At 42.2% G+C, this 25,235-nt stretch overlaps 1 protein-coding gene across 2 annotated transcripts in view; it reads left to right on the plus strand.

The window, feature by feature from the left end:
* Window positions 1-18,583, plus strand: part of PARN (poly(A)-specific ribonuclease) — a 170,610-nt gene extending 152,027 nt beyond the window's left edge. For both annotated transcript variants that reach the window (XM_007188367.2, XM_007188366.2), the window contains 2 exons: window positions 1,853-2,046; window positions 17,571-18,583. In XM_007188367.2, the coding sequence (XP_007188429.1) occupies window positions 1,853-2,046; window positions 17,571-17,623 (247 nt within the window). In that variant the 3' untranslated portion in view covers window positions 17,624-18,583. The remainder of the gene's footprint in view (window positions 1-1,852; window positions 2,047-17,570) is intronic.
* Window positions 18,584-25,235: the final 6,652 nt, after the last annotated feature.

Here is a 25,235-nt window from a genome sequence, read left to right on the forward strand (position 1 = left end):
TTCTGAATTTTCCAAATTTTCTGAAACCAGCTGAAAATTGTTTTAGTCTTTAAGAAAATTTTAAAGGTATTATCAGTTTTTAAACAGTAAACTTTAGCATGAATTTCTAATAACTCTCCCCCCAAAATACTACCTTTGGTATTCTCCTTTTCTTCATATCCCCTCAATAAAAGATGTTTCCAAAAGCTGCATATAACACAGGTGAAGAGATGACAGCGGGAGGCTGGCCAGCCAGGCTTAACAGGCCATCTGCTCTGAGCTCTCTCTGTTCTGCTTCCTATGGCTTTTGAGCACCACCACCTTCTTCACATGAGTGAGGAAGTGTAAGGAACAGGGAAGATGTAAGAACAGGGAAGAGTAACATTGCAGAACTTGAATCATCGGGTAGCCCGAGGTTTTTGTTTTTGTTCTTGTTTTTTAATTTGGCTGCACCAGGTCTTAGTTGCGGCAGGCAGGCTCCTTAGCTGTGGCATGTGAACCCTTAGTTGCGGCATGCGTGTGGGATCTAGTCCCCTGACCAGGGATCGAACCCGGACACCAGCATTGGGAGCACAGAGTCTTAACCACTGGACCACCAGGGAAGTCCCCCAAGTTTTTGATATGTAACATTTTAAAGTGTTCACTTCGGGACTTCGCTGGTGGCACAGTGGTTAAGAATCCGCCTGCCAATGCAGGGGACACGTGTTTGAGCCCTGGTCCAGGAAGATCCCACATGCCATGGAGCAACTAAGCCTGTGCACCACAGCTACTGAGCCTGCACTCTAGAGCCCGCAATCCACAACTACTGAGCCCACGTGCCACAACTACTGAAGCCCACATGCCTAGAGCCCGTGCTCCACAACGAGGGAAGCCACCACAATGAGAAGCCTGCGCACCGCAACGAAGAGTAGCCCCCGCTCGCCGCAACTAGAGAAAAGCCCACTCACAGCAACCAAGACCCAACGCAGCCAAAAATAAAGTAAATAAATAAATATATTTAAAAATAAAATAAAGCGTTCACTTCCTAGGGAAGGCTGACACAGGGGCTTGCTCATGTTCTCTCTCTCCCTCTCCGCACCCCGCTCTGTGCCTGAATGGCCTCCCTTAGGGGGAATGACTAGATTCTTTATGCTTTTCATAACGTGGGGGCTATAAAAAAAAAAAGACTCATTTAGAGGAGACAGGACTCACACTGGCCCTGTGGTCTCTGTTATTATCAAGTTCTGATTCAGGGAACATATTTTCTTAAGGAAAATCAGGACATGTAATCTGATCTAATTCAACATGTCAAATCCTATAAAGCTTTTAAAATGAAGCCAGGTTTAATTATAATCTTGACAAGTCACCTTTTTGGAATGGAAGAGAATTATATGAAGGTGGGGTATACCTTTTAAGTGTATTCAAATGCACGAGTGGTGTGACAGCCGGCAGACTCAAGAATTCTCCTGCTCTACTGTGTATCCATCAGGCAGCATGCAAGTAACAATGCTATCTTGTGATTTAATGTAATCCAGACTGTTATTTTGTTATGGTTGCTCTACTATTCTACTCTTCTGTTAGGGTAACTCTATCAAAATAAAGACCAGGAATTTTCTTTAAAATTTTTTTCTTTTAAACACTACGAACAGCTTAGATTTGTGTATATCCGTGCACAAGCCTGGTGTAGAAGTTTCTTCTGAATAAGCTTGTTGTGGGTAAACTTTTAGACTTCAGTTCACAGTAAGGTCTTTAACTTGCACCTCCAGGCGGCAGCTACCCATGTTGTTTGATTGCTAGTTAAGTGTTAATAGAATTAAGAGTGTTAAAATATTTTTATAGGTTTAGTCTTCCAGTTACTCTCAACACCTTTCATGTTGTTCCACTTGCATTTCAGTCTCACAGCCACCAGCACAGTAGGAAAGAGAAATCTGAGTCCCAGTCAAGCAGAAGGTGGCCTGGAGCCCAGAGTATCGGGGGAGATTTCTGACACTGAGCTTGAGCAGACAGATCCCTGTGCAGAATCCCTCTCAGAGGGAAGGAAAAAGGCCAAGAAATTAAAAAGGATGAAGAAGGACCTTTCTCCGACAGGTGTGTATTGAATCTCACTAAGGTTCTAGAGCTGTGTCTTCTTTAATGCTTTAGAAACTCTTATTTTGGGGGAGAGATTATAGCAGGGCTTCAGTTGATAACAAAGCCCATGTAGCCTAAAACGGGACCAGATGTTTTTCAGATCATTTTAATTTAATTTGAGGAATCTCCGAAAAGCCCTGGCTCTTGATAGAGTGAGGCTTGGTGGGGGCCTCCTTGTTAAAGACGGTTAGTCTGTTTTGGTAACCTTCTCTCTGTCCTCCATGGTTTAGAGGTTTTGCTGATGTATGTAAAGTCACCTCAGTATTTTAAATGTATATGTGAATTTGCACAGAGGCCTACTCCTACATGTGTTATTTTCAGTAGCAGAGTTTTCACTGTTCCCAGCAAAACTCCAGGCCGCCTGAATTTCTCTCGTAAGCAGAATTATAGAAGGAGTAAAAGAAACGGGAAATGAACGCATGTTGTATGCCTACTGTGTGCTAGACACTGGAGCCTTCTCTTTCCTGATTGAATTTCATTCTCACAACAGCCCTGACATAGGGATTCATCCTTGTTTTAGTGATGCAGAAGTCTGGACTCAGAGAGGCGAAGAAACATGCAGGTCCAGGTAGCTAGTAAGAGCAGAATGAGAAGGTGAGCCAAGTCCCGTATCCCCTCTGTCCCCCAGACATGCTGTGGAGGCCCCATGAGCTAACCCAGCCCTTGGTGCACAGACCCTCTGCAGGACCCGAGTGCCAGGCAAGGAAGGGGCTTGCTGGGAAGCCAGCATCTGTGAAAGGCCCTGCTCAGGAGATCAGGCCAGAACCTGGTCAGCTAGCAGTCATGGTGACAGAAATTACAGCCACTGCTGACCGAGTGCTTGCTGACGACCCTGCACTGCACTTCATGCTTTTATATTTTTTTTATCTTTATTTTTTCTGTTTTTTAAAAAAATGAATTTATTTATTTATTTTTTATACAGCAGGTTCTTATTAGTTATCTATTTTATACATATTAGTGTATATATTTCAATCCCAATCTCCCAATTCATTACACCACCACCACCTCCCCACCCCCCCACCCTGCTTCCCCCCCTTGGTGTCCATACATTTGTTCTCTACATCTGTGTCTCTATTTATGCCTTGCAAACTGGTTCGTCTGTACCATTTTTCTAGATTCCACAAATGTGCGTTAATATACGATATTTGTTTTTCTCTTTCTGACTTACTTCACTCTGTATGACAGTCTCTAGGTCCATCCATGTCTCTACAAATGAACCAATTTTGTTCCTTTTTATGGCTGAGTAATATTCCATTGTATATATGTGCCACATCTTTTTTATCCATTCATCTGTCGATGGGCATTTAGGTTGCTTCCATGACTTGGCTACTGTAAATAGTGCTGCAGTGAACACTGGGGCGCATGTGTCTTTTTGAATTATGGTTTTCTCAGGGTATATGTCCGGTAGTGGGATTGCTGTGTCATATGGTAATTCTATTTTTACTTTTTTAAGGAACCTCCATACTGTTCTCCTTAGTGGCTGTATCTATTTACATTCCCACCAACAGTGCAAGAGGGTTCCCTTTTCTCCACACCCTCTCCAGCTTTTGTTGTTTGTAGATTTTCTGATGATGCCCATTCTAACCGGTGTGAGGTGCTACCTCATTGTAGTTTTGATTTGCATTTCTCTAATAAGTAGTGATTTTGAGCAGATTTTCATGTGCCTCTTGGCCATCTGTATGTCTTCTTTAGAGAAATGTCTGTTTAGGTCTTCTGCCCACTTTTTGATTGGGCTGTTTGTTTTTTTAATATTGAGCTGCATGAGCTGTTTATATATTTTGGACATTAATCCTTTGTCCGTTGATTCGTTTGCAAATATTTTCTCCCATCCTGAGGGTTGTCTTTTCATCTTGTTTGTAGTTTCCTTTGCTGTGCAAAAGCTTTTAAGTTCCATTAGGACCCGTTTGTTTATTTTTGTTTATTTCCGTTACTCTGGGAGGTGGGTCAAAAAAGATCTTGCTGTGATTTATGTCAAAGTATGTGCTTCCCATGTTTTCCTCTAAGAGTTTTATATTGTCCAGTCTTACATTTGGGTTTTTAATCCATTTTGAGTTTATTTTTGTTTTTGGTGTTAGGGAGTGTTCTAATTTCATTCTTCTACATGTAGGTGTCCAGTTTTCCCAGCACCACTCATTGAAGAGACTGTCTTTTCTCCATTGTATATCCTTGCCTGCTTTTTCATAGATTAGTTGACCACAGGTGCATGGGTTTATCTCTGGACTTCTATCCTGTTCCATTGATCTATATTTCTGTTTTTGTGCCAGTACCATATTGTCTTGATTACTGTAGCTTTGTAGTATAGTCTGAAGTCAGGGAGTCTGATTCCTCCAGCTCCATTTTTTTCCCTCAAGACTGCTTTGGCTATTCGTGGCCTTTTGTGTCTCCATACAAATTTTAAGATTTTTTTTGTTCTAGTTCTGTAAAAATGCCATTGGTAATTTGATAGGGATTGCATTGAATCTGTAGATTGCTTTGGGTAGTATAGTCATGCTCACAATATTGATTTTTCCAATCCAAGAACCTGGTATATCTCTCCATCTGTTTGTGTCATCTTTGATTTCTTTCATCAGTGTCTTATAGTTTTCTGAGTACAGGTCTTTTACCTCCTTAGGTAAGTTTATTCCTAGGTATTTTATTCTTTTTGTTGCAATGGTAAGTGGGAGTGTTTCCTTAATTTCTCTTTCTGATCTTTCGTTGTTAGTGTATAGGATAGTGTATAGTGTATAGATTTCTGTGCATTAATTTTGTATCCTGCAACTTTACCAGATTCATTGATTAGCTCTAGTAGTTTTCTGGTAGTATTTTTAGGATTATCTATGTATAGTATCATGTCATCTGCAAACAGTGACAGTTTTACTTCATCTTTTCCGATTTGTATTCCTTTTATTTCTTTTTCTTCTCTGATTGCCATGGCTAGGACTTTCAAAACTATGTTGAATAGTGGTGAGAGTGGACATCCTTGTCTTGTTTCTGATCTTAGAGGAAATGCTTTCAGTTTTTCACCATTCAGAATGATGTTTGCTGTGGGTTTGTCACATATGGCCTTCATTGTGTTCAGGTAGGTTGCCTCTATCCTCATTTTCTGGAGAGTTTTTTTTGTCATAAATGGGTGTTGAATTTTGTCCAAAGCTTTTTCTGCATCTATTGAGATGATCATATGGTTTTTATTCTTCAATTTGTTAATATGGTGTATCACATTGATTGATTTGTGTATATTGAAGAATCCTTGCATCCCTAGGAAAAATCCCACTTGATCATGGTGTATGATCCTTTTAATGTGTTGTTGGATTCTGTTTGCTAGTATTGTGTTGAGGATTTTTGCATCTATATTCATCAGTGATATTGGTCTTTAATTTTCTTTTTTTGTAGTATCTTTGTCTGATTTTTGTATCAGGGTGATGGTGGCCTCATAGAATGAGTTTGGGAGTGTTCCTTCCTCTGCAATTTTTGGAAGAGTTTACGAAAGATGGGTGTTAGTTCTTCTCTAAATGTTTGATAGAATTCACCTGTGAAGCCACCTGGTCCCGGACTTTTGTTTGGTGGAAGATTTTTAATCACAGTTTCAACTTCATTACTTGTGATTGGTCTGTTCATATTTTCTATTTCTTCCTTTTTCACTCTTGGAAGGTTATACCTTCCTAAGAATTTGTCCATTTCTTCCAGGTTGTCCATTTTGTTAGCATAGGGTTGCTTGTAGTAGTCTCTTACAATGCTTTGTATTTCTGCGGTGTCTGTTGTAACTTCTCCTTTTTCATTTCTAATTTTATTGATTTGAGTCCTCTCTCTCTTTTTCTTGATGAGTCTGGCTAAAGGTTTATCGATTTTGTCATCTTCTCAAAGAACCAGGTTTTAGTTTTATTGATCTTTGCAATTGTTTTCTTTGTTTCTATTTCATTTATTTCTGCTCTGATCTTTACGATTTCTTTCCTTCTACTAACTTTGGGTTTTGTTTGTTCTTCTTTCTCTAGTTCCTTTAGGTGTAAGGTTAGATTGTTTATTTCAGATTTTTCTTGTTTCTTGAGGTAGGATTGTATTGCTATAAACTTCCCTCTTAAAACTGCTTTTGCTGCATCCCATAGGTTTTGGATCATCATGTTTTCATTGTCATTTGTCTCTAGGTATTTTTTGATTTCCTCTTTGATTTCTTCAGTGATATCTTGGTTATTTAGTAATGTATTGTTTAGCTTCCATGTGTTTATGTTTTTTACGTTTTTTTCCCTGTAATTTATTTCTAATCTCATAGCGTTGTGGTAGGAAAAGATGCTTGATGTGATTTCAGTTTTCTTAAATTTATGAAGGCTTGATTTGTGACCCAAAATGTGATCTATCCTGGAGAATGTTCCATGTGCACTTGAGAAGAAAGTGTAATCGCTGTTTTCGGATGGAATGTCCTATAAATATCAATTAAATCTGTCTGGTCTATTGTGTCATTTAAAGCTTGTGTTTCCTTATTAATTTTCTGTCTGGATGATCTATCCATTGGTGTAAGTGAGCTGTTAAAGTCCCCCACTATTACTGTGTTACTGTCGATTTCCTCTTTTATAGCTGTTAGCAGTTATCTTATGTATTGAGGTGCTCCTATGTTGGGTGCATATACATTTATAATTGTTATATCTTCTTCTTGGATTGATCCCTTGATATTATGTAGTGTCCTTCCTTGTCTCTTGTAACATTTTTTATTTTAAAGTCTGTTTTACCTGATGTGAGTATTGCTACTCCAGCTTTCTTTTGTTTTCCATTTGCATGGAGTATCTTTTTCCATTCCCTCACTTTCAGTCTGTATGTGTCCCTAGATCTGAAGTGGGTCTCTTGTAGACAACATATATATGAGTCTTGTTTTTGTATCCATTCAGTGAGCCTGTGTCTTTTCATTGGAGCATTTAATCCATTCCCATTTAAGGTAATTATCGATACGTATGTTCCTATGACCATTTTCTTAACTGTTTTGGGTTTGTTTTTGTAGGTCCTTTTCTTCTCTTGTGTTTCCCACTTAGAGAAGTTCCTTTAGCATTTGTTGTAAAGCTGGTTTGGTGGTGCTGAATTCTCTTAGCTTTTGCTTGTCTGTAAAGCAGTTGCTTTCTTTGTTGAATCTGAATGAGATCCTTGCCAGGTAAAGTAATCTTGGTTGTAGGTTCTTCCCTTTCATCACTTTAAATATATCATGCCACTCCCTTCTGGCTTGTAGAGTTTCTGCTGAGAAATCAGCTGTTAACCTTATGGGAGTTCCCTTGCATGTTATTTGTCGTTTTTCCCTTGTTGCTTTTAATAATTTTTCTTTGTCTTTCATTTTTGTCAGTTTGATTACTATGTGTCTCGGCATGTTTCTCCTTAGGTTTATCCTGCCTGGGACTCTCTGTGCTTCCTGGACTTGGGTGGCTATTTCCTTTCCCATGTTAGGGAAGTTTTCCACTATAATCTCTTCAAATATTTTTTTTTGGGTCCTTTCTCTCTCTCTTCTCTTTCTGAGACCCCTATAATGTGAATGTTGGTGTGTTTAATGTTGTCCCAGAGGTCTCTTCAGCTGTCTTCATTTCTTTTCATCCTTTTTTCTTTACTCTGTTCCATGGCATTGAATTCCACCATTCTGTCTTCCAGGTCACTTATCCATTCTTCTGCCTATTATTCTGCTATTGATTCCTTCTAGTGTATTTTTCATTTCAGTTATTGTATCGTTCATCTCTGTTTGTTGTTCTTTAATTCTTCTAGGTCTTTGTTAAACATTTCTTGCATCCTCCCCATCTTTGCCTCCATTCTTTTTCTGAGGTCCTGGATCATCCTCACTATCATTATTCTGAATTCTTTTTCTGGAAAGTTGCCTGTCTCCACTTCATTTAGTTGTTTTTCTGCGGTTTTATCTTGTTCCTTTATCTGGTACATAGTCCTCTGCCTTTTCATTTTGTCTGTCTTTCTGTGAATGTGGTTTTCTTTCCACAGGCTGCAGGATTGTGGTTCTTCTTGCTTCTGCTGTCTGCCCTAAAAACATGGACTTTTAGAGCCTTCCCCTCTTCTCTGACATAGGAGCCAACATCACATGCGAAGGCAGCCACTCCACCATCCTGAGTTCCTTAGATGTGGCATGTTCAGATCCTATCTTTAATTAATTTTTATTAGAGTATAGTTGCTTTACAATGTTGTGTTAGTTTCCACTGTACAGCAAAGTGATTCAGTTATACGTATACATATATCCCCTCTTTTTTAGATTTCCTTCCCATTTAGGTCACCACAGAGCACTGAGTAGAGTTCCCTGTGCTATACAGTAGGTTCTCATTAGTTATGTATTTTATACATAGTAGTGTATATATGTCAATCCCAATCTCCCAATTCATCCACCCCCCCGCCCCTGCACTTCATGCTTGATGGAAATGCTTTTGTTTAAATCTCTGAAGTAGGCATGATGGTCCAATTTTACAATTAAGAAAACTGATGCCTGAGAAAAGTCAGTGTCTTCTGCAAGTGGTGTTGAGAAAGCTGGACAGCTGCATGTAAATCAGGGAAGTTAGAAGACTCCCTCACGTCATACACAAAAATAAATTCAAAATAGCTTAAAGACTTAAATATAAGACATGACACCATAAAATTCCTAGAAGAGAACATAGGCAAAACATTCTCTGACATAAATCGTAGCAATGTTTTCTTAGGTCAGTCTCCCAAGGCAGTAGAAATAAAAAGAAAAATAAACAAATGGGATCTAATCAAACTTACAAGCTTTTGTACAGCAAAGGAAACTATAAAGAAAATGAAAAGACAACCTCCAGAATGGGAGAAAATATTTGCAAATGATGCATCCAACAAGGGCTTAATTTCCCAAATATACAAACAGCTCATGCAGCTCAACAACAACAACAACAAAAAAACAATACAGTTAACAAATGGGCAGAAGTCCTAAGTAGACGTTTCTCCATAGAAGACATGCAGATGGCCAACAGGCACATGAAAAGATGCTCAGTATCACTAATTATTAGAGAAATGCAAATCAGAACTACAGTGAAGTATCAGCTCACACTGGTCAGAATGGCCATCATTAAAAATCTACAAATAACAAATGCTGGAGAGGGTGTGGAGAAAAGGGAACCCTCCTACACTGTTGGTGGGAATGTAAATTGGTACAGCCACTATGGAAAACCATATGGAGGTTCCTTAAAAAACTAAAAATAGAGTTGCCATGTGGTCCAGCAATCCCTCTCCTGGGCATATATCTGGAGAAAACTCTAATTAGAAAAGATACGTGCACCCCAGTGTTCATAGCAGCACTGTTTACAATAGCCAAGACATGGAAGCAACCTAAATGTCCATCAACAGATGAATGGAAAGAAGATGTGGTACATGTATACAATGGAATACTACTAAGTCGTAAAAAAAGAATGAAATAATGCCATTTGCAGCAACATGGATGGACCTAGAGATTATCATACTAAGTGAAGTAAGTCCAAAAGAGGAAGACAAATACCATGTGATATCACTTACATGTGGAATCTAAAATATGATACAAATGAACTTATTTGCAAAAGAGAAACAGACTCACAGACATAGGAAAAAAATTTATGGTTACCAAAGGGGAAAGGGGGTGGAGGAGGGATAAATTAGGAGTTTGGGATTATCAAATACAAACTACTATATGTAAGATAGGTAAACAAGGTCATATTGTATATCACAGGGAACTATATTCAATATCCTGTAATAAACCATAATGGAAAAGAATATGAAAAAGAATATATATATAAATGAATCACTTTGCTGCACACCAGAAATTAACACAACACTGTAAATCAACTATACTTCAATAAAAAAAGAAAATTAATGAAAGAAAGAAAGAAAAGAAAAGAAAAGGAGTGAGGAAACAGCGGAGGCCTGAAGGTTATGTGACTTGCCCAAGATCACAGAGCCCTTAAGTCAGGCCTGCAAGAAAGTGGGTACCTTTAAGCACAGTTACGTGATGAAGGGGATGCCTGCAAGCCAAAATTACTCCTCTCCTGTATCTCGCTTCCTGATAGTCACCCCCGTTAGTGGAACCAACAGTCAAATCAAAGGATGGGAGTGGAAGCCTGGAACTTGATTCACACCCAAGCCAAGAATCCATCGTGTTTCAGTTAATTCCTCTTTTTACATGTGGCTCCGTCTGCCTGCAGGGCGTTTTCTGAATCTCATTGATATGAATGAAATCAAAGAAGCAGCAAAAATGTCACAGATGCCTTTTATACATTATGCTAAAGCTTAACTTTAACTGAAAACTTAAACTCTTGTTTGAAGTCTGGGTCGTGTATTTTAGCTGTCTCTTGAATCTGGGAGTCTCCCTTCCTTTCCCTCATTTAAGTATTATAGAAGTTTTTAATCTGTAACATACTTAGTCTTCATCTTTGATAACTTGTTACCACTGCCACATTGTACCTGCTTCACAAATCTTAAATATTAAATGTTAGCATGACTTTCAGAGCTCACCCCAAGCATGTTGGGGGGCGGGGCGCTTTTCCCCTCTTGTATAGCTTTCCTTCATATCATTCTCTTTAATTTTTTCACTTATCTATTACTTCTTGGGGACAGGATTTTAGGTTTTTTCCCTTCTATCTCAGCACAATCTCAAAGGTATTAAAATACCTAATAATAGATTGCATCAGTAGATTAGCTCCTTTTATAACTTTCATCGTTTTAAGTGAAAACTTTCTATGAGTTATTTGGGGTTTTGAATTTATAATACCATCATTAAAATAGTTTTTTTTTTTCCTCCCATTGACAGTAAAGCTGTCACTGCCACAAGATTTGAGCTAAAAAAAAAGGAAAGATAGATTTTTGTACTTCTTTGTCAGTCCAGCTAAAAAAGAAAGAGAAGCATCTTGACAACTTTTAATTGAATCAGAGAACTTGAGATCATTGAGTTTTCTTCTGGAGCATCATTCACTAAGACCTTCTGACGCAAGGCTGGAAGTTTCCTGGATCCTCTTTAGCTGGTTTGTTTTAAGCGTGTAGTCCTAATAGTATCAGCAGGATGTAGGTCGAGATACCGGGTGCTGGACCTGGTGCGTCATCTGATTTTGATCGCTCGTTTACTTTAAGGAGGTCCTAAAATGAGCGACAGTACAAAGTTCAGACTCTAAAGGGTCTGTATGAACCTCCCAAAGGTTCAGAGTGTCCCGGGAGCAGAGAGGGCCTGGATGGACGTCGGCAGGAACTGGATTAGAGTGTCTGGTACAGTGTGGCTCTGTCTGTCCTGCACAGATGGGTCCTAAGGCATCTAGCCTGAGCCTTCCTACTGGGGACCGTATCTTGACAGGTGCTCAAATGGTTCACTAGGGTGCGTCGGGTGCCCAGTGCACTGCTAGTGAAGACATGAGAAACATAAGAGACAGCGTTCCACCTGTAGGAAATGTTCTGTTTTCCGAGGGGAAAGTAGCAAAAAGTAGGGCCATAGAATATCATGTACCATAGCAATCCTGGGACACCGATGCTCGATAAATCCCACACAAAACAGTGTCGTTTTTCTTAGTTATACAATTTAATATCAAAGATACACTAAGAGGTAAGTACTGGACACATTCCCAGATAACAAAATCACTTAAGTTATAGAAGAAATGACCATTTATTGAGTTGATATTATATACCGGACATTGTGCTAGGAACGTCCTTTATGGTCTAGGCATTATAAAAACCGAGTAAGGGGTAGATATCATTATATCTAATTTATAGAGAGGAAACCAAGGCTCACAGAATCACAAATATGCAAAGTCAAATACAGCTGTTATTGGGGGTGGCGGGGAGGGCTGTCTGATCCAGAGCAAAGGCCTCGTACCATTCTGCAAAATGTGAAGTTTATCCAAACGTTAGAGGAAACAAAGGATTCTTTGCAAAGGTGAATATTTCTGGCATCTGTTCTAGATCAGAAACAACTACCAACCTGGATTTTCTTGTGATGAAGTCATGCAGTAAAAGTCCGAGACATTATTCTCTTTTGGAGCTTTTTATGTACATGTTATGCACTTAGTAAATACTTCTCATAACTGTAGTTGTTTCTATCCTATTTTCAGGAAGCAAATGTATAATATAAATCCCCTCCCTTTATATTTATTGCGGTTAGTGTAGATTGGTAATGCTGTCTGCTCTCCACTGGGGCATTCAAGGTATATTCTTCACTGGTACATAAAGGAAACAGTTCTGTGTGCCATTTATGCTGGAGTAAACTGTCTAAGAAATGTTCCCCAGACAGTAATGGATGGGTGTCCACAGCGCACTTGCTCTTGCTGAGTAAGTGAATTGTGTTCCAGTGGCCTGATGCTGACCGCACTGGCCAGTCTCAAAATAAAGATGGACTGTCCACTAGCCAGAGGTTCCGGCAGCGCCTGTTAGACAGTGTTCACGGAACAGGGCCGAGCTGTGGACTGTTCCTGGTGACTTTGTCACGTGATAGAGTTGTTCCAAGTTTCCTTTCCACTTTACATTTAAAATCCAACACAGGGCTTCCCTGGTGGCACAGTGGTTAAGAATCCACCTGCCGATGCAGGGGACACGGATTTGAGCCCTGGTCTGGGAAGATCCCACATGCTGTGGAGTAACTAAGCCCATGTGCCACAACTGCTGAGACCACGCTCTAGAGCCTGCAAGCCACAACTACTGAGCCCATGTGCCACAACTACTGAGCCCACGTGCCACAACTACTGAAGCCCACGTGCCTGGAGCCCGTGCTCAACAAGAGAAGCCACCGCAATGAGAAGCCCGTGTACTGCAACAAAGAGTAGCCCCCACTCGCCGCAACTAGAGAAAAGCCCATGCGCAGCAACAAAGACCCAACGCAGCCAAAAATAAAATAAATAAAATAAAATAAATAAATTTATTTAAAAAAAAAAAACCCAACACATTAGAGCTTTACATGGTTGCCAAGAGCCGCAGGTTTTATTGTAGTCTTGACTAATCTGCTGAACCTTTCCAGCTTAAACCCCTAGGGTTACAGTATAAAAGTAGGGAGTCTACCTAGAACAGCAGTCTCCTTGTGCTGTTGGAGGTCTCTTGAAGTCAGGAACACGATCTGCAGTTGGTGCTGTCGGTCACCTGAGCGGCCAGGCTAGGGATGCCCAGCAACCTCCCAAAGAACTTTTTAATTCCTCAATTAAAATGCAGATTTCAGCCTAACCGAGGAGTGCGCTGCCCTGTGGGGCGGCACACTCCCTGCGCCTCCCTCTTCCTCCAGGCAGACCTCGGGGGCTGCCCACACACCATCCAGGGGAGCCCTGCTTTCTTGGTATGGATACCACCCCACGACCAGGCCCTTTGGAGCATTTCCTACTTAAAAACTCCTGTATAGCACCCCAAAGGATCTTGCCCTATACAGAATTCCACTCTGTCGGAAACGATACGACAGCAGATTTCCAGTGGGCTGTGTAGTTTTTCAGATTCACGTGAGGGAAGAGCTGTCTTAGCTCTCAGTTTCTCCCTTTCAACTGTAGTTAGGTGAAAGGTAAGTCAGCAGAAACAAGCACCCCTTGTGTTTACCACTTGTTAGTTTCGTTTGTTGTTTCTGTTAATAAAAATAATGTGCTCACTATGAAAATCAGTAAAATGAAGGAAGCTAGAAAGAACATTAAACCCTACAGTTACTTGATACTCTGTTAACAAGTATTTTACTCTGCCTGTCATTTTTTTTTTAATTAATTAATTTATTTATTTATTTTTGGCTGTGTTGGGTCTTCGTTTCTGTGTGAGGGCTTTCTCTAATTGCGGCAAGTGGGGGCCACTCTTCATCGCGGTGCGCGGGCCTCTCACTATCGCGGCCTCTCTTGTTGCAGAGCACAGGCTCCAGACACGCAGGCTCAGTAGTTGTGGCTCACGGGCCTAGTTGCTCCGCGGCATGTGGGATCTTCCCAGACCAGGGCTCGAACCCGTGTCCCCTGCATTAGCAGGCAGATTCTCAACCACTGCACCACCAGGGAAGCCCCTGCCTGTCATTTTTATACATAGTTGGCATCATACTCTATATGTCGTTTAGTATCTTGTTTTCCCCCCATTTAAAAAAAAAAAAAACTCTTGGTAAAATAATTTTAATTATCGGCATAATATTTCATATTAAAATTTGTTGGATTTTTTAAAAACAACATTCCTCATACCTTTTGCAGTGTCAGCTTTATTAAGATACAATTTACATATAATATAAGTCATTACTTTTAGATGTACCAGTTGATGAATTTCGACAAGTGCGTACAGTCATATAACCATCACTGTGCTCAAGAAATAGAACAGTTATTCCAGAAGATTCCCTCGTGCCCCTTTGCAATCAGCCCCTTCCCATCCATAGATCCCGGCAGCCACTGATCTGCTTTCTGTCACTGTAATTTTGCCTTTTTCAGAAGGTCATTTAAATGGAATCATTCAATAAGTAACTCCTTGAGTCTTGCACTTAGCGTAATGCATTTGACGTTTGTCTGTGTTCTTGCCCATGTCACTGGCTCATTCCTTCTTTCTGCTGAGTAGCAGTCCATCTTATGGACATATCACTGTTTATCCATTTTGCGTGTTGACATTTAGGTTGTTAGCAACTAAGAATCTAGCAGATATAAACATTTGTGTATAAGTTTTTGTGTGAACTAAGTGTTCATTTCTTTGGGAAAATACCTAAGGCTGGACTTACTGGGTCGTGTGGTAAGTGTATGTTTAATTTTATAAGAACCTGGCACAGTGTTTTCCAAAGTGGCTGCAGCATTTTGCATTCCCACCAGCCGGGCATGAGGGCTCAGTGGCTCTGTACCTTCACCAGTGTTGGTATTGTCCTTTTTGCCATTGTAGTGGTGTGTACTGGTTATCTCATTATGGCTTTGGTTTGAATTTCCCTAATGACTAATGATGTTAAGTATCTTTTTATGTGATTATTTGTCCACTTAAATCTCTTTAATGAAATGTTTGTTCAAATCTTTTGCTCATTTTTTCATTGGGCTGTTTGTTTTCTCCTTATTCAATTTTAAGAGTTCTTATGTATTCTTACGTATTCAGGATACAAGTCCTTTCGGGTGTTTTACAAATTCTTCCAGACCGTGCTTTTCTTTTCATTCTCTTAACAGTATCTTTCAATAGTAGAAGTTTTAAATTTTAACAAAATCCAATTTATCAGTTTTTTCCCTTGGATTATGCCTTTGTTGTCATATCTAAGAAATCTTTGCTTTATTCGATTGCAGAGATCGTCTCTTGTGTTTTCTTCTAGAAGTTTTCCAGTTTTAGGTTTTACATTTAGACATACAGTCCATTTTGAGTTAATCTTTGTATGTGATGCAAGGTATGGTCCATCATAGCAGGAGGCAGATATCCTGAAGTATCTGTTTAAAAAGAAAAATTTTTCCTGAATAATTCTTTGCACTCTAGTAACTAAACAGGGCTGTGAAAGTGAGTTCCCTGGAAAACCGACCATAGCTCTTTATCCGTTAGCTTTGAGACAGATCCTTCGACGGTCTACAGCTCTCCCTTTCTGGAAGGTGCTAGAACAAACACCAGCAGTGACCTCCAGCTCCCCTCCGGTCTGGGTCTCCTTTAGATGGTTCGTAAAGTTCTGTTTCCTCTGTATACGTCCTTCTTGCTCAGCAGCTGCACATTTCGGCAGCTCTCTGACTGCAGGCTGTTGGCTTCCTGGGCAGCCACCACGTTCAGCGTCGGGCCACCTTATCACTAAGGGAAGGGGCCTAACGTGCATTAAAAACTTGCTCTGTGCCAGGAACCTGGCAGAATCTCAGAAGTCCTGGGTGGCATAAAGTAGCATCGAGTCCATCTTATAGATGAGGCAGTGAGAGTTGTTGGGAGTCTTACAGCTAGTGAGATGGTCAGGCCAGACTTGCCTCACTTCGCAGCTTTTGCTTTTTCTGTTATTTCTCACCAGCTCTTCACAGAGTGGCTCCTGTGCGTTTGATGGCGTACCACCAGACTAACATGTACTCCCATCCCGCTAACCGCTGGTGCGATTATAAATACGACAACGCAGTTGCCTTTAGCCATTTATCTTTTTTCCTCCCAGCTAGTTTTAATTTATTTCAGCTCCCCACATTTGGCGTTGTGGCTTTTACCTTTAGAATGGCAGATTGGCTGCTGTAATATTTCTTTGATATGTGAATTGTAAAAATGTCCTTATTGATGTTTATTTTCCTCCCTACAATTAGGTGTTGTGTGAACGTGTGATGGAGGAGGGCTCTGGCTGGTTCAGTCTTACCATGGGCCGTCTGTAGTATTTAGTTGCTCTGGGGAGAGGAGTGTTTGTGTTTTGTTCCATTTTTCAATAACCTTCATTCCTTTTCTAACTGGATCATGGGAGTCTTTGTCACATGGACCATCTCCTGCCCATCTTCACTTCTCAGGCGCAGTCCCAAGAGATGCATGGGCAAAACAGCCACGAGACTTGGGGCAGAACACTTCAAATGACCCCTCGCCTGCTCTTCTTGTCCTGTCTGTCTGGACTTGATCAATAAATGAGCAGAAGTGGGAATTCTCACTCTAGTGGAATTCCCTGTGTTATTTCATGCGTTCGGACCTAGTTACCTTTAGGCATGCCTGTCACTGGCAGTAGCCACTGCCAGCTGAGCGAGTTCCCCTCTGCTTTTAGAAGTTACTCTCCACTTCAGGCATCATCACAGACCCCTCCCCTTTTGAACTCTTGGAGTGTTAGCGGCTGGGGCTGGCTTTGCCCGTTTCCCTGCCAGCCCTGCTCTAGGGCTTAAATAATGCATGATACCACGGGTACGGCAATGCCTGGTCGTGCATTTTCCATCGTGAACACGCTGTTTCCTGACTTAATTCCCATTCGCTCGGATCTGGACGTTTGTGGTCCAGGCCCTGACCCAGTGCTGCTGCTGCTGTTGCAGAAAGTAGCTGAATGGAGAAGGGCTTCTAACTTCGGGGTGAAACTGTTTGTAACAGAAGAGACCCCTTCAGTCCCAGAAGACTGTAGCCAGTGTTGCTGAAATTGGAAAAAGCTACAAGCTGCTTTTGCCCCTTTTGGGATCTCTGAACTCCCACTGGTCAGCTTCCCGCCACTGTCTAGCCGCCAGCCCCTGAGATTTCTCATCTGGGCGCCGGTCACCACGGCACAGAGGAACCCAGCCACCTTGGTGCTGCGGAAGGATCCAGACCCCACCTCAGCCACTTGCTAGATGTCTTGTGTCTGTAAAATGGGGATATTGGTACCCCTGAACTGGGCTTTTATGAAGATTAAATGAACTGAGTGCCCAGCATGCTGGCTGGCAAAGAATACAGAGTGTCTTCTCACTGAGAGATCCTGTCACTCCTGTAAAATCAAGAGAGGCACCCAAGCAGGGAGGCACTTCCTTGGCCCTGCTGTGATGTTTCTGCAGTGTGGCCTCTGTTTGCCGGGCACTGCTCTCCGTAGGCAAGGCCCACCCGTGGACTCTCTCCACTTGTGGCCATGCCACCGCCCGGCCCTGGTCGAAGCTGTCTCTGCAGCTGGTCCTTTTGTTCTCCCCCCGGGGTGGTCCTCTCCTTGTTCACCTTGTTTTGTCCTCTCCCACCAGGAAGCATCTCGGACAGCTCAGCCAAGCTCTTTGAGGTCCCTGACACGTGGTAACCAAGACCTGAGTGGAACAAACCGCTGGTGCTGTTGCTGAGAAGGAAAGAAGCAGCCGGCATTTTTGGAAGCCATACTGTGTTTAACTGAATCCAATGTGGTGCAGGAGGGGTTTGAAACCAAGTGTGTGTCTCCTGAAAACTCCCAGTTTTTATCGTCAAGGCTGTGTTCCTTCCTCTTTAGCATCACCTGTCTGCTGGCGCTCAGCATGTCGTCGGCTGTCATGTATACGTGATTAACCAAGTCATTACTTGTTGCTCATGTGAAACCCTTCCTGTCATGAGTCTGTGTTTAAGAATCCACCTGATGGGGAAGGTTGGCCGTGAGATTTCACAGAAAGAGCCGACACTCTTGGGTGCTGTGATCCTGAATTTGGGGTTGAACTCTTTCCTGCTTTGAGAGGTTCTCACCCATCATCTCACGCTCAGGCCTGGGGGCAGCCCCAGCGCGTGGGTGTGTCTCCCAGTAGAGAATTTGGTTGCGTCTGCCTGCTTTCCACCATTGCTGCCCGAAAATATGAGGCTCTCAAGCTTGTTTTCCCAGTAGGAAAATGTCTACCGCTGTCAACACCTGCCTTGACCTTTGGGGCATATTTATTTAGAGTTTTTCCCCTAAGATGTGAGTTTCTCATGGTGGAGTGTACGAGTGAAAAATTAATTTCTGTTTTCCCATGTAGCGCTGCTTTCACTTTTCAGTATCTTAGCCTGGTGTCTTCTCTGTTTGGTGGCGTCTGGGGGTGAGGTGGCGTGTGTGCATGTGTGTGAAATCATGACAAATCGACACCATGTACCAGCCCTTTCTCTGTTGAAACAGATCACAACAGGGACAGAATCTCGTGGATCTACTTCAGTAGATCTGCTTCATATAGATCATTGTTAGATATTTAACATTTTTGTATCGTGGAAATAAAAATGAAAAATGTATTTCCAAAAGATGAAAATTAAAGAAATTTTCATAGGATTCTGGTTTTTTCCTTTCTCTTCTTTTATAAGTGAATGACATACTTAATCTCTACATAGACATATTTCTCTCTAAAGATCACCCTTGAAAAAGCCCTGGTAAGTCACTAAGCCTGGTGCTTATGGTTTTTTCTTTTTCTTTTTTTTTTTTTTTAACCTCTAACCCCTTTCACCTGCCTTGATGAGTCAGATGCCTGGTGCTGGAGTGGAGCCCGTGGTAAATGGTGTAGGAGGGGCTGCATCTTTTTCTGGTGGGAAGGATCTGAGTTCTTACAGCTCTGATCAGAATCCCAGGTGTCGTGGGAATTCAGATTTGTAAGACATTTTCCCCAATTAAGGGCCTCTTAACATCTTCCCTTCCCCCTCTCCCTTGTCCCCAAAGTTGCAAACCCAGACGTGGCACGAGGAGCTCCCGCCCCTGCTCAACGCGGTCGCCAGGCACAGTCCAGTGGGAAAGTGTGACAGGAGGGGAGAGACAAAGGAGGGGGTTAGCGGGCGCTGCTGGACTCTTCTGAGTCATTAAAGCCTACAGGTAGAAACAGGTAGTACCTGACACTTCTTTTAACGGAATGAACAAGAGGGAAAACCAGTGCAAGGCTGCGATTGGCGTACATAATGAGACGTACATCTAGCCTAATGAGCACGCCTGGCATAGAAACGCAAAGTGTGGGGTGGCCTAAAGATCTCCACGCGTGCAGGGCCTCGGAGGGAGAGAGATCGGGCCCTTCGCTCTCAGGTGACGAGATTTTTCATTGTCCCCTGAAGCCCAGTTCTCCCTGCTCAAAAAGCTATACAGACACACAGGTTGCACCCCTGTCAGTACTGGTTCAGAGGGGCTTGTGGGGGTGGGGGGAGTGCTTTCTAGAAAGGGCCTCTGCCCTAGAGCACTGAATGTACCTGCATCCCAGCTCCGGCTGTGTGTTCCTGGGCATTATTTACCCTCTCTGAGGCTGTTTCCTCAACCATAAAAGCAAGATAATAAACCTACCTCATAGGGTGGTTGTGAGGATTAAATGAAGTCACGTCAAACGCCCAGCACACACAAGTGCACAATGAGTCACATTGATATTGGAAGATGATGCTTTCGGTCTGAAACCCTGGTTGGAGCTGACATACGCATGGTTGGGGGATGGGTGTCTGGCTTAGCATTAAATACCCAGCTGAGCCCTGGTATGTGCCCAGACCCCTGTTTTCCCAACTGTATCAAATGACTTAAAGCAGGTGAACTGAGTTGGCCATCTTCTTGGTACACACACGCACACACGCAGGCTGATGTCTCTTCTGGGCCTGAAACCATAGGATGCTGCTTTGGATTTTTGATACGGAGGCTCAGGGGCATATTATGATGAGGGGGCTGTGGTTCTGGGGTTCCCTAAATACTGTAACCAAACCTGGAGGTGGGCGTGGATGTGGGGACCTCAGTGTTTCCTTTCAAGTCATTTTGTAGTTCTTTGATTTTAGAACTGGGATGGAGATTGAGTGCTGCGGCTCTGTCCTTTTCTTTTTTTAACTTTGTATTCGTCCTGTTCCCCACCTCCAACATTTTATTATGAAGAATTTCAAACATACAAAGAAGTTGAAAGAATTGTTCAGCAAACACCCGTTTCCTCCCCACCTAGATTGTACAGCTACCATTTTGCTGTACTTGCTTTATTACATAACCATTCAGCCATCCCTCCATCCACTCATCAATTCATCTTAGTTTTGGATGAATTTCTAAGTAAGTTGCAAACATCAGAGCACACCCCCTCCCAGATCCTTGAGCATGCTTGTCATGAGCCAGAGTTTAATACGTGTTTATATTTGGGGATCACTGGAGATAAAATTTATAGTGAAATGCTCAGATCTTAAGTGTACCATCTGATAGGTTCTAAGTAATGCAACAGGCTCTATCAAGATACAGAACATCACATCACCATCACCAGAGAATACTCCCTTCTGCTTCTTTCCAGTCCATCCCTACCCACTCCCACCCCCAGAGGTTACCACTGGGCTGAATTTTTTCATCACAGATCAGTCTAACCTTTTCTAGAACTTCATGAAAATAGAATCATGAAGTCATGCTCTTTGGTGTGAGGCATCTTTCACTCGGCATGATGTTTTTGAGATTCATCCATGTAGCCGTGTGTATCCTTTTTTACCACTGAGTATGCACATACTACAGTCTGTGTATCCATTCATGATGGACAGATGCTTGGGCTGTTTCCAGTTGGGGGCTATGATGAATAAAGCTTCTGTGAACATTCTAGTACAATCTTCTATTTTATTTATTTGTTTATTTATTTTTAATATTTATTTATTTATTTATTATTTTGGCTGTGCCAGATCTTCATTGCGGCATGCGGGATCCTCTTTGTGGCATGTGGGATCTTTTTTTTTTTTTTTAGTTGCGGCATGTGGACTCTTAGTTGCGGCACGTGGGCTTCTTAGTTGCAGCACGGGAACTCTCAGTTGCAGTATGCGTGCGGGATCTAGTTCCCCAGCCAGGGATTGAACCCGGGCCCCCTGCATTGGGATCACGGAGTCTTACCCACTGGACCACCAGGGAAGTCCCCATTCTAGTACAAGTCTTCTTGAGAACAAAAGCTTTCACTGTGGAGGGTAAATACCAAGGAATGGAATTGCTAGATAGGTGTATGTTTAGTTTTATAAGAAACTTCCAGATCTTTTTCCAAAGTGGACGTATCATTTAAACTCTCACCAGTAGCTCTCACCCTTGGCAACATTTGGCATTGTTGGTCTTTAGCCCGATAGTACATCTCCCTGCAGTTTTCATTTGCATCTCCCTGATGACTAATGATGAGGTACTTATTGGCCATTTGTGTATACTCCTCTGTGAAGTATCTGTTCAATTCTCTTGCCTATATTTTGTCAAGTCGTAAGTCTCTCTACTATTAAGTTGTAGATGTTTATTATGTATTCTGGACATTAGTCCTTTGTCAGATAGTTGTTTTGTAGATGTTTAGTCCCAGTCTATGGCTTGCTTGTTTCTTTTCTTTCTTTTTTCTTTTTTTTTTCAGTTTTACTGAGTTACAATTGACGAATAACATTGTGTAAACTTATGGTCTCCAACCTGTTGACTTGATACACTCACACATTGCAAAATTATCACCACCACTGCCATCACATCACATGATCACCACGTCTTTTTTTTTGTGGTGAGAACATTCGGGATCCACTCTACCAGAAACTAATTTTTTTAATTGAATAAATTGAATGATAATTGACTTACAGTATTAAATTAGTTTCAGGTGTATAACATAGTGATTCAATATTTTTATACACTACAGAAGGATCACCATGCTAAGTCTAGTCACCATCTGTCACCATACAAATTGATTACAATAGTATTAACTATATTCCCCAGGCTATACATTACATCTCTGTGACTTTATTTTATAACTGGAAGTTTCTCCTTGTTAATCTCCCTCACCTGTTTCACCCATCTTCCCAAACAACCTGTTTGCTTAACAGTATCTTTACTGGGCAGAAGTTTTTAATTTTGATGAAGTCTATTTTATCAATTTTTAAAGAAATCTCTAAGGTGTAAAGATATTCTTTTGCTTTTCTTCTAGAAACTTTGTAGTTCTAATGTTTACATTTAATTCTACTATTCATCTTGAATGAATTTTTTGGTATATGGTATGAGGATGGGAGTTGAGGTTCCCTAATTCCATGTGGACATCCAGTTATTCCAGCACCATTTGTGCAGAAGACCTTTCCAGTTGAATTGCTTTGGTGCCTTGCTCAAAAATCTGTCGATCTAATAACAAGTGTGGGTCTTGAGTGTGTGTTTTAAAGGGGTGCTGTTATTATTGCCGATAAGAACAGCAGCACAGAGAGGATCTCACCATTCCTGCGTGTGCAGTTCCCACTTAGACAATTTTGCAGCCCTTCCTTTGATGGGGAAAGGAAAATGCTATGACCCTGGGTTTCTGCTGAGGCCAGGCCACTCTCTCCTGACCTGGGAAGCTAGTGCTCATTGAAAATAGTGCCATCTTTTTTAATGCTTTTTTTTTTTTTTTTTTTTTTTAAATCTCATGACTTAAGTTTCATGGCTTCAATTGAAATCTTTTTTTTCCCCAAATGATTCATGGAGTAAATCTCTGAATCTGATTTTGTTGAGGAGGGGAAATAGAATACCTGAAGGCTAGTTCCTGTTTCTCCTGCTGAGCCATGCTCTCTTCTAAGTTGTCTGGTCCCTGCGGAAAGCAGTTCAGTTTGTCCTCAGCCACTTGCCCATTTCTGCCTCGGCCTCCTGCTTTTTCCGGTCATGTCATGAACCTGAACTTGATAAAGCTCTTGGTGTGGCTGGGCCTGGTGACAACATCCAGTGGCTGGGAGGTGCTTTTAAAATTGAAATGTTTTAGATAAGATAATCCCATTGAAAAAGAAAGGGCCCCAAACAAGAGCCCCCCTTTTTTTCTTTTTTTGGGAGTGGGGGGATGGACCTTAATCTGTGTTTCATAAGAAAAGAGATTGAATCCCCTTGTCTATTTTTCTTAAGTGAGAACATAGGGAAATATTGAGCCAGGTAGCTTGAAGGCAGAGTACCTCGCCTGGTATGCAAATTGTGGATTTGTGCAGAGCCCTGGGTGGTGGGAAGGCTTACGCACCCACGCCTAACTTGTGAGACTAGGGTGGAAGGTCTTACATATTTCTGAGACCAGCCGGAGAGCTAGCTACCTGCCTTCTGACGCTTACCTCCTCCCCCAGGAGGACGGGTGGGGGCCAGTAGTCCTCCGCCCGGTTGCCTTGCAGGTGCTCCAAGCCCGGACGGTGGAATCTTCCTTACTGGCAATGGCCAGACCACTGGAAACACTTGGCTGAAAATGGTTCCCTACCACGTTCCAGCTGGTGATGAGGAGAGTAAAATCTCTTTGCACATCTCCCCTCTGTGCACCGCAGTCCAGTTGGCCCGGTCTCATAACCAATACCCAGAATCTGGGAATTCAGAGTCGTTCATTTTACTCAGGAAGGACTAATCCTACCCAGGAGGTGGCCCTCCATTTGTTGAATGGGGTAAAAATTAAATAGCATCTTGGAGCGCTGTGCCTACAAGTTACCTCGACAAATGATCGTGACTCGGAAGGTTAGTCTTCCACCCACTTTTGAAGGCTGGGTCTAAGTGGGGAAAAAATGGAGTGTCCTTTGGGTGTTTGGGTTGTTTTCACAGCCCCGGAATTCCCCATTGTCCAGGTGACTTCATCTTCCTCCGGGTGTGTGTGAATCACCAGGCACTTGGCGTCCTGATGGATGCCTGATAGGAGCACCCCCCTTTACGGAGCCTCAGAGCCCTCACTGTCTCCCTTTTCCATCCTCTCGTGCCCAGTCAGGCTCTAGAAGAGTTTCCATTAATAACAGGTGTTGAGGAAACCACACATTAGAGGCAGCCTGCTCGGGTGCATGGTGTCTTCTCTCTGTGATCGCAGTGCCGCTCACCAGCTGTGTGAGCTCGGGGATGCTGGCTGAGTTCCTGGTGAGTCAGACCAGACCCCCGCCTGCTCCTCACTGGGTCACCTCGAGCTGCTGAGAGATGACAGGGAGTGACCACTCACCATGGTCTCCCCCCCACCCCGCCCCATTCACTGCCATTGTTCAATTTCACTAGGAAAAACCAAGAGTCTCCTCTCGAAGACACACCCCCCCACTCTCTAGAACTTTCCACTTTAAACTCCCCCTCCAGTATTCAACCCTTGCTTTTTGAAAGTAAACCTTCTCTACTGCACTGTGTGTTTTTTCTGTAATTGATCATGGGAGATGTATATTGGGTGTACTCTATTCTGCACACTTCACAACTTTACGATGGGTAGGTACTCTCATCCCCACTTGAAGATAAAACTGAGACTCAGGTGGGTTCAGTCACTTGCCCTGGAGGTCACAGTCAGTGGCACAGCTGGAATTCAAACCCCAGGATGTCTGACTACAATGCCGACGTGCCTAACCACGACCTGATACCACCATATGTCCACATGAAGGCCGTGGCCTGGAGGGGAGACACAGAGACGGCAGCGGTGGGGTCAGAATGGCCATCATTAGAAAGTCTACAAATAACAAATGCTGGAGAGGGTGTGGAGAAAAGGGAACGCTCCTACACTGTTGGTGGGAATGTAAGTTGGTGCAGCCACTATGGAAAACAATGTGGAGGTTCCTCAGGAAACTAAAAATAGAATTACCATATGATCAAGCAATCCCACTCCTGGGCATATACCCAGACAAAACTATAATTCAAAAAGGTACATGCACCCTTACGTTCATAGCAGCAGTATTTACAACAGCCAAGACATGGAAGCAACCAAAATGTCCATCGACAGATGAATGGATAAAGAAGATGTGGTACATGTATACAATGGAACACCACTCAGCCATAAAAAAAAAAACCAAAAAAATGAAATAATGCCATTTGCAGCAACATGGATGGACCTAGAGATTATCATACTAAGTGAAGTAAATCAGAAAGAGATAGACAAATTCCATATGATATCGCTTATATGTGGAATCTAAAATACAACTCAAGTGAACCTATCTACAAAGCAGAAACAGAATCACAGACATAGAGAACAGATTGGTGGTTACCAAGGGGGAGGAGAGTTGGGGAGGGAAGGACTGGGAGTGTGGGATCAGCAGATGTAAACCATTATATATAGGATGGG

The sequence above is a fragment of the Balaenoptera acutorostrata genome, chromosome 15 (genome assembly GCF_949987535.1).
Source record: "Balaenoptera acutorostrata chromosome 15, mBalAcu1.1, whole genome shotgun sequence".
NCBI lineage: Eukaryota > Metazoa > Chordata > Mammalia > Artiodactyla > Balaenopteridae > Balaenoptera > Balaenoptera acutorostrata.